We start from the raw sequence: 11631 nt of genomic DNA on the forward strand, positions 1-11631 counted from the left end.
GGGTTGCTACTTTAGACCTATTTGCCTTAAGTGCATTTGTAAATGTCAATTTTTCCTACTTCAGGCTTTTTTTTTTAATAACTTCAGACCCATAAGTCTAAAGATGATCGTAAAGTGGGTACGCTTGTAAATTTTTTTGCAAAGTGGGTATAGGTTCAATTGTGACCCTAAAACCGGGTATAGATGCAAAAGCCCCCTTTATTTTGTAAAAATGCACGGGGCGCCCTATTTGGTCTCCCCCATTTAACCTATACCCATTTTTTTTTTTTTTTAACCTGTACCCACTTTTTAATCAACTCAGGCATCTTTCTCCTCCTCCTCCTCCTCCTCCTTCATTTTCTTCTCCTCTTCCTTCTTCTTCTTCTTCTTCTTCTTCTNTTTCTCCTGCTCCTTCTCCTCCTTCGTTTTCTTCTTCTTCTTCTTCGGGTGACAATGATTTTATATGGTGGTTGTGAATATATTTTAATGTAGTTTATGATGTTTTACAATGGTGAGCTGTTATGACGTTTTATTTTTTTACTATTGCTTATGTTTTTTTTCTCTTAATTGCAAAATCTGTTCATTAAATTTATTGTTGTTCTGACAAATTGATGATTGAGATTTGTTCCTGATGATATTTGGAGGCTATGTTTCAAATTGAGCTCATTTGGAGTAGATTTAGGTATTAAATCGTATATTGGATTGTTATAATTCGAAGAACAAATTTTTGTTTCCGGGCAATTTTCACTTCAGACTTATTAGCCTTAAGTGAATGTAAACGTTTGTTGCACTTCAGACCTTTTGGCCTTAAGTGCATCTGAAGTGCAAATTTTCACTTCAGACTTTTTGGCCTTAAGTGCATCTGAAGTGCAATTTTTCACTTCAAACTTATTGGCCTTAAGTGCATCTAAAGTGCAATTTTCACTTCAAACTTATTAGCCTTAAGTGCATGAAACCATTGGTTGCACTTCAGACCTATTTGCCTTATGCATTAAAAGTGCAATTTTTTCACTTCAGGTTTTTTTTATAACTTCAGACCCATAAGTCTGAAGTTGATCGTAAAGTGGGTGTGCTTGCAAGCCTTTTTTGCAAAGTGGGTATAAGTTCAATTGTGACCCCAAAATCGGGTATAGATACAAAAGCCCTCTTTATTTTGTGTATAAGCTTTGATACCCCATGCGAAATTCGCATACTGCGCCGAGTCCACCAAATAGAACCTAAAGTAGTCTATCAAACCATTATCTTTCTCTGAAGGACAGAGGAAGAATTCTATCAGATAGAGAATACACAACTTGACTGCATCCTCATTCACCCAATTACGGCTGGCTACAATTTGTTTCAAGTACGACTTCTCAACTTTTTCCTTGTTCGAAAAATAGCTCCTCATTTTTTTACCGTCATACTTAGTTGTGTAACCAAAGTCTGTTACTTCTGTAAAACATCTAAGGCCAGTGATACAGGCAAACTCTCTCAACCCAAGTTCAGCCTCTCACTCTTTATCTCTGCTGTAAAAAAAAGAGAACCGGATACGTTCAATTCATACTTCATGAGAAGGTGAATTGCCTGATTTTGGATACATATTTTGGGCATGCAAAAAAAGTGCCCAAAACATGTCTTCTCAAACAACTTTAACCCATTTTTAGAAAATAACACCTTGATTTGGACAGGAAAAGTAGGGTCAGATAATGTCTGGAACCTAGTGATGCCATAATCAAAATCATATGGTACAAAAAATATTCTATTCTACACCAAAAGAAATAATAAGTTAATAAAATATTTAAAGACCAAAAACTAAAATAATAACAATTCTACTACACTTTAGCTACAGCCAGAAAGACATTAATACGTTGCATACAAATAAGTTACAAAATTAGCAAACATATATAACAACTGAACTATATTGAAGCTACAAATACAATAGACGAATTTATGTAATTAGAGCAAGAAAGTAGAACTAACCGCTAGACATAATATATACAATTTATTTACAGAAAATGAAACTAACATCACAAATAGAGCAAATAATAACCAATAAAACCTACTAAATCATGCAGTACATTCCCTAACAAAATTATTTCGAATAATATACGGCAAATCTACTATTTTTAGGAAAATGTAAAAAAGTTGATAACTAACAACAAATATACACAATGTAGATAAAATTTCTACAAATACAGAAAAATAAAAAATAGGTATAGTCATGAGAATGAAAACAGGTTTTTTAAACTAAAAAAAGAGCAAAAATTATAAATACTAAAATTTTACCTTCTCTAGTGACTGTTGGCGTATGTTTTTAAGAGATTTTTGAACCTTCTTCCTTTTTGAAGGTTTGACAGTAGGAGAAACTTTAATTTTTTCTTTTGCAGGTTTCGGGATAACTTCTTCTTCGACGAAATCATCATCACGAGCAATTTCTTTGCCCTTCCGCTTTACTGATTTAGCAGATGTCGAAACTTTACCAGCATCCCTGTCATGCTTGAATTTTGTTCGCGCTTCTGCCCTAACTTCATGAGGGGAAAGCTTGGACTTTGTCTCTGGTTTTGCATCTGTCGATTTCACTATATTTTTGGGTGAATCCTGTGAGAAAACAACTAAATCAAAAGTAGGAATATCACAAACATTAGCTTTTTCAGGACTATTCTTTGGAAATCCTTTCTTCTTCATCATAAGGGAAGGAAATTTTAAGCTGCTACTGATTTCGTTTGTATTTGAGAGAGAAATCAGAATGTTTGAGAGAGACTATAAAAGATTTTTGAACAAAAATGAAAGAGAGTGTTAACGGAGGGAGAGAGTATCAGAATCGTGAGGGGTATGGACAGAGAAACGTGGGGGTGGAGGGGGTTATGTACGTTAGCGAGATTATAGAAGTTAATTGATTCTCATTTAATTCGTAATAATATACGACAAATCTACTATTTTTAGGAAATGAAAGTTGATAACTAACAAAAAATATACACAATGTAGACAAAATTTCTACAAATACAAAAAAATAAAAAATAGGTATAGTCATGAAATGAAAACAGGTTTTTAAACTAAAAAAAGAGCAAAAATTGTAAATACTAAAATTTTAACTTCTCTAGTGACTGTTGGGGTATATTTTTAGGAGATTTTTGAACCTTCTTCCTTTTTGAAGGTTTGACAGTAGGAGAAACTTTGATTTTTTCTTTTGCAGGTTTCGAGATAACTTCTTCTTCGACGAAATCATCATCACGAGCAATTTCTTTGCCCTTCCGCTTTACTGATTTAGCAGATGTCGAAACTTTACCAGCATCCCTGTCATGCTTGAGTTTTGTTCGCAGTTCTGTCCTAACTTCACGAGGGGAAAGCTTGGACTTTGTCTCTGGTTTTGCATATGTCGATTTCACTATTTTTTTGGGTGAACCTGTGAGAAAACATCTAAATCAAAAGTAGGAATATCACCAACATTAGCTTTTTTAGGACTTTTCTTTGAAAATCCTTTCTTCTTCATCATAAGGGAAGGAGAATTTTAAGCTGTTACTGATTTCGTAGGTTTTTGAGATAGAAATCAGAAAGTTTGAGAGAGATTATAAAAGATTTTTGAACAAAAATGGAAGAGAGCGTTAACGGAGGGAGAGAGTATCAGAATCGTGAGGGGTATGGACAGAGAAACGTGGGGGTGGAGGGGGTTATGTACGTTAGCGAGATTATAGAAGTTAATTGATTCTCATTTAATTCGTAATAATATACGACAAATCTACTATTTTCAGGAAATGAAAGTTGATAACCAACAACAAATATACACAATGTAGACAAAATTTCTACAAATACAAAAAAATAAAAAATAGGTATAGTCATGAAATGAAAACAGGTTTTTAAACTAAAAAAAGAGCAAAAATTGTAAATACTAAAATTTTAACTTCTCTAGTGACTGTTGGGGTATATTTTTAGGAGATTTTTGAACCTTCTTCCTTTTTGAAGGTTTGACAGTAGGAGAAACTTTGATTTTTTCTTTTGCAGGTTTCGGGATAACTTCTTCTTCGACGAAATCATCATCACGAGCAATTTCTTTGCCCTTCCGCTTTACTGATTTAGCAGATGTCGAAACTTTACCAGCATCCCTGTCATGCTTGAGTTTTGTTCGCATTTCTGCCCTAACTTCACGAGCGGAAAGCTTGGACTTTGTCTCTGGTTTTGCATATGTCGATTTCACTATTTTTTTGGGTGAACCTGTGAGAAAACATCTAAATCAAAAGTAGGAATATCACCAACATTAGCTTTTTTAGGACTTTTCTTTGAAAATCCTTTCTTCTTCATCATAAGGGAAGGAGAATTTTAAGCTGTTACTGATTTCGTAGGTTTTTGAGATAGAAATCAGAAAGTTTGAGAGAGATTATAAAAGATTTTTGAACAAAAATGGAAGAGAGCGTTAACGGAGGGAGAGAGTATCAGAATCGTGAGGGGTATGGACAGAGAAACGTGGGGGTGGAGGGGGTTATGTACGTTAGCGAGATTATAGAAGTTAATTGATTCTCATTTAATTCGTAATAATATACGACAAATCTACTATTTTCAGGAAATGAAAGTTGATAACCAACAACAAATATACACAATGTAGACAAAATTTCTACAAATACAAAAAAATAAAAAATAGGTATAGTCATGAAATGAAAACAGGTTTTTAAACTAAAAAAAGAGCAAAAATTGTAAATACTAAAATTTTAACTTCTCTAGTGACTGTTGGGGTATATTTTTAGGAGATTTTTGAACCTTCTTCCTTTTTGAAGGTTTGACAGTAGGAGAAACTTTGATTTTTTCTTTTGCAGGTTTCGGGATAACTTCTTCTTCGACGAAATCATCATCACGAGCAATTTCTTTGCCCTTCCGCTTTACTGATTTAGCAGATGTCGAAACTTTACCAGCATCCCTGTCATGCTTGAGTTTTGTTCGCATTTCTGCCCTAACTTCACGAGGGGAAAGCTTGGACTTTGTCTCTGGTTTTGCATATGTCGATTTCACTATTTTTTTGGGTGAACCTGTGAGAAAACATCTAAATCAAAAGTAGGAATATCACCAACATTAGCTTTTTTAGGACTTTTCTTTAAAAATCCTTTCTTCTTCATCATAAGGGAAGGAGAATTTTAAGCTGTTACTGATTTCGTAGGTTTTTGAGATAGAAATCAGAAAGTTTGAGAGAGATTATAAAAGATTTTTGAACAAAAATGGAAGAGAGCGTTAACGGAGGGAGAGAGTATCAGAATCGTGAGGGGTACGGACAGAGAAACGTGGGGAGGGAGGGGGGGGGGGGGAGAGGGAGTGGGCTATGTATGTTAGCGAGATTATAGGAGTTAATTGATTCTCATTTAATTCCTAAAATTTATATAATTGGTAAATTGTATATGCTTATGTAATTAAATTGAAACTTAGTAGGGGTAATAAAGTTTCAAAAGTGTATAGAAAGGTAAAAATGCAATATTTTTTCTTTAACTTTCGTGCCCAATCGAAGAGGTTATTCTTACTTTTTCCAATAAAAGACCCACACCACACGTAGCACGATTTATTTCCGGATTTGCCCCCTCCATGTTATTCACGTTCAGTTGTCATTAGAAGAAGCAAAATAACCAATTCGTTTCTTTTGTTGTTCCATATTCGTTGCTTCTTCACTTCATGCTTATAAAATTCCCCTCCCTATTGCTCTCTCTATATATAATCCTCGTTTCATAACATTAAATTATTCATTCATCAAAGTTAGAAGAAAAGTCGACGATCGACCTCTATTGGCATATAGAAATATAAAGTTTCAGTACCGAGTATTATATATAAATCAATGGCAGTACCAGTAGTAGATGCGGAGTATAGGAAGGAGATAGAGGAAGCACGAATAGAGCTTCAAAATCTTATAGCCAGCAACAAGTACAGTGCTCGTGATCTGCTTCGTTTAGCGTACGCTTGCCAATTCTCAATTTCTTCTGCCGCCAATTCTCATGGTCATGATAGTACGTCTACTACTGATGCTAAAATAAAGACTCAAGCTGCCAATAATGATCTCAGAACAGCAATTGGTGAGCTTCATTTTTAGCCTTTAATACCAAATTTATAGTATTCTCATTGATAAAATCAATTTTTAGTGCAATGGTTGTTGCTTAATTGATTTCAGTTTCAAGTACATGAACACTTTTTCGTTATGCTTACCTTTCCGGAGTTTTCATTTGAAGATGAAAAGTTGATCATTCGATTCTATTCGAGAATTCCCCTTAGGATTGATTAGCAAGTTTTTGTTTTTTTTCCGAAAAAACAAAAAGTTTATACGTTGAAGAATTTAATTAGTCATCTTACTTTTTTCAAGAAGCAGTCAATTCCTTTTTTCTTTCTAATTTTGTCCAAAGATAAACCGGGTGGTTCTTTTGCTAATACTAACTTCTAATTAATTAATGCCTTATATATATTTTATCTGGAGTGCAGAATATATCAAGGTCAATCATCCCACAATAACTTATCCTGACCTCTATCAGGTGAGATACTTGTTATGTTGATTATTTATAGTCCATTTTGGAGAAGGGAGGTAGTCTTAGAGCAACAATCAAGTTGTCTCCGTGTGATCTATAGGTCACAGGCTCGAGCCGTAGGATCAGCCATTGATGCTTGCATCAGGATAGGCTGCCAACATTACATCCCTCTTCCCCGAACCCAGTGTGAGCACAGGAAACTTTGTGCACTAGACTGCCCTTCTATTTCGGAGAAGGGGCTGCTTAATTTTTGTGATAATTAGTGGAATACCTTTTTATTTGCGAGTGCAGCTTGCTGGGGTTGTCGCTGTTAAAGAACTTGATGGTCCAATAATCGAATTCATCCCTGGTAGAAAGGTATGCAAAGGAAGGATGGAAAATTAATTACTTCCTTTATTTATTATAAACCCATGTAAATGAACTTACTTATCTTCATTACTAACTTCCAACTTTATACCAGGATTCATCAATTTCACCAAATGAAGGGTGCCTGCCTGATGGCAAACAAGGTTGTTCAGCTGAAAAGTGTTGACTTTGCTGATCATTCATTTCACTTAAAAGATTTGATTCAGTGCATAAATGAAGCTTTATCATTCCATTTATTTCTCTTAGCTTCGTTCTGCATCTATACGGTTACTTGTTGATAATCTTGGACATGAATGACATTCTTTAGTTTCTTACTTTCTTTGTGATTAATTTGCACTAATTGCATAGTCTTCTAAGCGTGTTTGACTTGCAACTCCATTTATTTCTTAGGAGAACCTTTGAGAAAGGAAAAAAAAAAAGCATATTCCAACTGGTGAAGCTCTTGAATATAATAAACAGTGACCGTGAACTGGATTGGATTGCTAATATTGTGAATATTGCCAAAACTGTTATCAGTAATCCTGGAGAAATTATATTATTTGGCATAAATTTCTGAGTGCTCTAGTGCTCAGTGTTGTATTCCTCCGCACGTCTTATATCGCTTACTGTGTTCCTCTTTTGGACGCTTTTTTAGGTCCAAAAGAATTAAGGGACATCTTTCATAGCATCAAAGTTTCTCAAGACAAGGATATAGTAGCATTATCTGCAGGCCTAAAACTGGTAATATGGATCTGCATCAAGATACTGATATTTCTCAGACATATGTGCAGTTTGTCTTAATTTTCCTTTTTTTGTGTGTTGCTGCAGGCTGCAAGAGCTGATTCAAAGAGCTCTGGAGTTGAGCGCCCTAAATTTGACAACTCATACTTTGTGTATGATTACTATACATTCTGACTTCCTTTATATTTTGCCATTGATTAAAAAGAAAAATTCTCATTTTTACTTGCCCAAATGATACAATGATCTCTTAGGGAGCTCCTCAAGCAGGATTCAGGTCTCTTGCAATCACTTCCCACTGATAAAGCTCTACTTGAAGATACAAAATTCCGCGGCTATGTGCAACTTTATGCGAAGGTATTATTCATATAGCTCATACCATGTGGATTGTCATAGTTCAATTATTGCAACACACCAGAAAATGTCATCATACAATTTGCGTCATTCAAGAAGGAAAGTAACACCATAAAACCAGCAAGACCAGCTAAATAACTGGAGATTTTATCTTTTCATGACCCTGCAACTTTTGGTCTTGTATCAGAGCTGCTATAGCTCACATGAATGATAAGTCCAGCACGTCTCAACATTGATTGCTAAGGGAAATTTTGTGCACTAGACCATTATATCCTTTTGGTGGTTTGATAAGCATAAAACCCATATTATGGGAATGCCACTGGAATATGTTGTAACTTAGGGAGGTATGACCGGTCCAGGCTCTCAGTTAATGAGTGAGCAAATGAATGGAATTGCTTGTATCACGAGAAAGCAACAATGCTGTTTTAGAACTTTCTTCTAATTTAACAGTATGCATCTACTGTGGCCAAAAGAGCTGCATAATTGTTTAACTTTTCTCTAGCTAAACAGTCTTACTCAAAGCTTTTTCTGTAATAATTGATGCTTGTTCTGTTACTTAAAACTTAATTATGTGACAGGACCAAAAGGCTTTCTTCAGTGACTACAAAGAGTCACACAAGAAGCTCTCTGAGCTTGGATTACCACATTCATCATTTTTCAGCTCCGCATTGGAAAAAGGCACGTTAGCAGTGAAGAACACCCCGGTGGCACAAAGGGCTGTTGGAGTTGCTGTTGCAGCCGCTGTTGTAATATTTAGTTTCTTCTATCTAATCCACAGAAGGAGAGCTAGTAAGCATTCGCCACAGCAGTTCCAGTAACATTGGTGGTGAACTCAAAAGAAGTAATAAATTGGAAACCGAAACTGATCAACAATAAAAGAGACAATGGAAGCTGAATAGTTCCATGTTTCATTATTCAATAATAAATCTTGGTGTATAATCTCCATGTTTCATCTACTCAAACATGTTAAATAAAAATGTGTTGTTGGTAATATTCAGAATTCCGCTGTTCAATTATTCCTGATTGAGCAAGAATTGTTCATAGATTGCATGACATTTTGCATACCACTTGGAGAGTGACAAACTTGGTCTGAAAAGAGAACAGAAACTAAGCCAATTACATGAGAAAGAAGAAATAACTTTTTTATTGAAGATTAGTTGCCATATAGGCAAAAATAAAAGATGTCTGAATTCCAAAGGCACCAAAACAATAACTATACCCTGCCTAAAGACATTAGGGTACCAACATACTGCACTGCATACAACCTCCTTGAGGAAGTATGAGTAAAGGAGAACAAGTTTGTCTCCAATGATTGTTAAAAGATTAAAATCAATGATCTTACTTAATTTAAAAATGCAATTAGATTACTAATCATAGTTAAAAATCAATAATGTTAGTCAGGCTCGTGGACTCATAGACAAGGTAATGTCTTGAAAAACCCTCAATCTTTTGTCAAATTTCCTTGGAGGGATTCCACTATCTTTAGGCTTGAATGTTTCTTCACTTGAGCCCAGAGCAGCAGCAATTATAGCCTCTTCAAAATCCTTGCTATCAGGCAGCAACCCTGCCCATCTATCCGCTGTTTTCTCTGGTGAAATTGACTGCTCTCTCATCTTATTCTCCGGTTCTCTGAATGTTCCCTGAGACTCTTTTCTCATAAAGTTAGCTGCATTTCCAGATCTTGTTCTTTTAAGACCTTCTGGAAACAGGGTACTCGCCGGCTCCTTCATAATCTTGGATGAATAAAATGGAGGAGCGTCGATATTGAGGTTCATATATGGCTTCAACATACTCTTTTGCAGTGAAGAAGCTGTCTGGTTTGTAATGATGTTAGTAGAATTGATGTTCTCATTAGCAAATTCATCTTGAGGTTGGATTGACTTGGCATTGCTACTCAAAGTGCTGCTATTATGTTCCTTGCAAGGCTGAGGCTGCCAGATAGCAGAAGAGCCCAAGAATGCATCAAATAGCTTGCTTTGTTCAATTCTATCACCACCTTTATTCATCATTTCAGACTCGAGATCACGGAGCATTTGTTGTGCTCTTTCGTAGGCCTTGAGATGGGAATCTACACCTCTAGGGCCATCTATCACTGCTGGTTTAACTCTCCGAAGTGTCTCTTTCGCTTCGCCAACTCTCCCTTGTTTCATCAAACAAATGCCCAAATTGCACATCTTGTTATTGTCTGGTGCAATTACTAGTGCTCTCCTATAAGCATCTTCTGCTTCAATGTAGTTATTTTGCTGCATCAGCGCCCACCCTAAATTCCCCTGGAAGATATATAAAAAGACTTGATTTTTATCTTATACTATTGTGTAAGACCAAAAGACTAAGAATTTAAAATGTCTCAGAATTGTGTTGTTTACCAGTAATCTAGTTGCTTCTTGCTCCACAGAAACCTGAAACTTCTTCCCCTGGGATCTCGCTGTCTTGGTCCGCTTCCCATTAAAGGCCAAACCTTGTTGTATCAAAAACAACTTGTGCCTCAGCAGCTTTATTTGGTCATCCAATCTCCCACATCTCTGAAGATATCACAACATTGCATATTGTTATTGTTAGGCAGAATTCAGAAGGAAAAATTGAAAGGTTTTTGCACATTGAAAATGAAAGCAGACCTTGTATAGGTCCAACAGAATGTTGTCAAGAGCTTCTTGTGCTTGATCTGAACACCTACTTCTCAAAGATTTAATAGCTTCAACGGCTTCTTCAGCCCGATTTTGTTGCTTCATTACAATAGCCATATCTTTGAGAGCACTATCCACTCTATCTCCTGCATTTATAGCTGCCCAAAACAATGGAATTGCCCTTTCTGGATCCTTTTCTACCAACTGAAAGTAAAACATCACATCGATTCATAGTAGAACCAACCAATCAGAACAATACAACTTATAAAATGAACGGACTTTTCCCTTTAAAGGTAACGAAAGATGCATCTAAATAAAGGTAGATCCAGAATTTGAACTTTATGGTTTCCACTTCAATAATCTGTACTTAGTGAAGTTACGAGCCAAAGTGACTAGGTTCGGATGAACCCATATCTTACCGACTACATCCAAATGAGCAATTTTCTGATAGGTTAAGACTCAAAAAGAATATATGGGGTAGCGCAAGAAAGAAGCTTACTTGAACATTTTTGGCTCGGACATAAGGGCTGTCTCCAATGGGGACTTTGTGGGCAACGTGAAAGGATTCAGAGCGAGTTCTTGAGACTCCAAGGGGTTTAGCCGGAGAAGATGGAGCCGATTTCGTGGGTCTGAAACCTGGGGGAGCATTCCACATATCTTGCAACATTTTCTACTATTAGATTAGTCTTGAATTCGCACTTGCTATGTTGCCAAGAATATATGAAATGTGAACAGAAAATTGGCAAGAATATGTGGAATGTGAGCAGCAATGGAGGGAGAGTTGAGAGGTATAAAGAGGAGAATAGAACAAAAATAGAAAAGAGGGGAGAGAGACGGAGTGACAAAGTTACGAGTTGGGTCTAATTTAGGGAGAATACTTTCGAATTATTCGACCGTTGAGGAGGTTACCGTTTTACTTACTAGCCGTTGTGTTTCTCATTTTCTTTTTTTTTTTTTTTTTTTTACGAAGATGCGCGATGCGCTATTCCCGTCTTTGTTCCCCCCTAACTTTCCGTTTATGTTTATTCGTCCTCCAAGTATTTCCAGTTTCGTTTTGCCCCCTGGCTTTAATTCTACACTTAATTAGTGAAGATGGTGAATGGTAATTTTGTTTCCAAGATGAATGG

At 36.0% G+C, this 11631-nt stretch overlaps 2 protein-coding genes across 2 annotated transcripts; one reads left to right on the plus strand and one right to left on the minus strand.

The window, feature by feature from the left end:
• The first annotated feature begins 5647 nt into the window (after positions 1-5647).
• Positions 5648-8893, plus strand: LOC109208525 (L-ascorbate peroxidase 3, peroxisomal-like). The gene is made up of 8 exons (XM_019371650.1): positions 5648-5999; positions 6400-6449; positions 6735-6800; positions 6904-6952; positions 7444-7529; positions 7617-7681; positions 7781-7883; positions 8459-8893. Exons 1-8 carry the CDS (start codon positions 5765-5767, stop codon positions 8696-8698), a joined length of 894 nt encoding a protein of 297 aa, XP_019227195.1. The 5' UTR covers positions 5648-5764; the 3' UTR covers positions 8699-8893.
• A 108-nt stretch (positions 8894-9001) lies between these two features.
• LOC109208524 (protein POLLENLESS 3-LIKE 2) lies at positions 9002-11360 on the minus strand. The gene is made up of 4 exons (XM_019371649.1): positions 11004-11360; positions 10496-10708; positions 10247-10402; positions 9002-10150 (listed from the first exon to the last, which is right to left on the minus strand). The coding sequence occupies exons 1-4, from the start codon at positions 11169-11171 to the stop codon at positions 9278-9280; spliced, it is 1410 nt and encodes a 469-aa protein (XP_019227194.1). The 5' UTR covers positions 11172-11360; the 3' UTR covers positions 9002-9277.
• Between the last annotated feature and the right edge of the window lie 271 nt (positions 11361-11631).

The sequence above is a fragment of the Nicotiana attenuata genome, unplaced genomic scaffold, assembly GCF_001879085.1.
Source record: "Nicotiana attenuata strain UT unplaced genomic scaffold, NIATTr2, whole genome shotgun sequence".
Taxonomy (NCBI): domain Eukaryota; kingdom Viridiplantae; phylum Streptophyta; class Magnoliopsida; order Solanales; family Solanaceae; genus Nicotiana; species Nicotiana attenuata.

Coding starts and splice junctions, on each gene's coding strand:
- LOC109208525 (XM_019371650.1), top strand. CDS start 5,765: ATGGCAGTACCAGTAGTAGATGCGGAGTATAGGAAGGAGATAGAGGAA. Junction 6,450..6,734: donor CTTATCCTGACCTCTATCAG/GTGAGATACTTG, acceptor TTGCGAGTGCAG/CTTGCTGGGGTTGTCGCTGT. Junction 6,801..6,903: donor AATTCATCCCTGGTAGAAAG/GTATGCAAAGGA, acceptor ACTTTATACCAG/GATTCATCAATTTCACCAAA.
- LOC109208524 (XM_019371649.1), bottom strand. CDS start 11,171: ATGTTGCAAGATATGTGGAATGCTCCCCCAGGTTTCAGACCCACGAAA. Junction 10,709..11,003: donor TCCGAGCCAAAAATGTTCAA/GTAAGCTTCTTT, acceptor TTTTACTTTCAG/TTGGTAGAAAAGGATCCAGA. Junction 10,151..10,246: donor AAGAAGCAACTAGATTACTG/GTAAACAACACA, acceptor TATATCTTCCAG/GGGAATTTAGGGTGGGCGCT.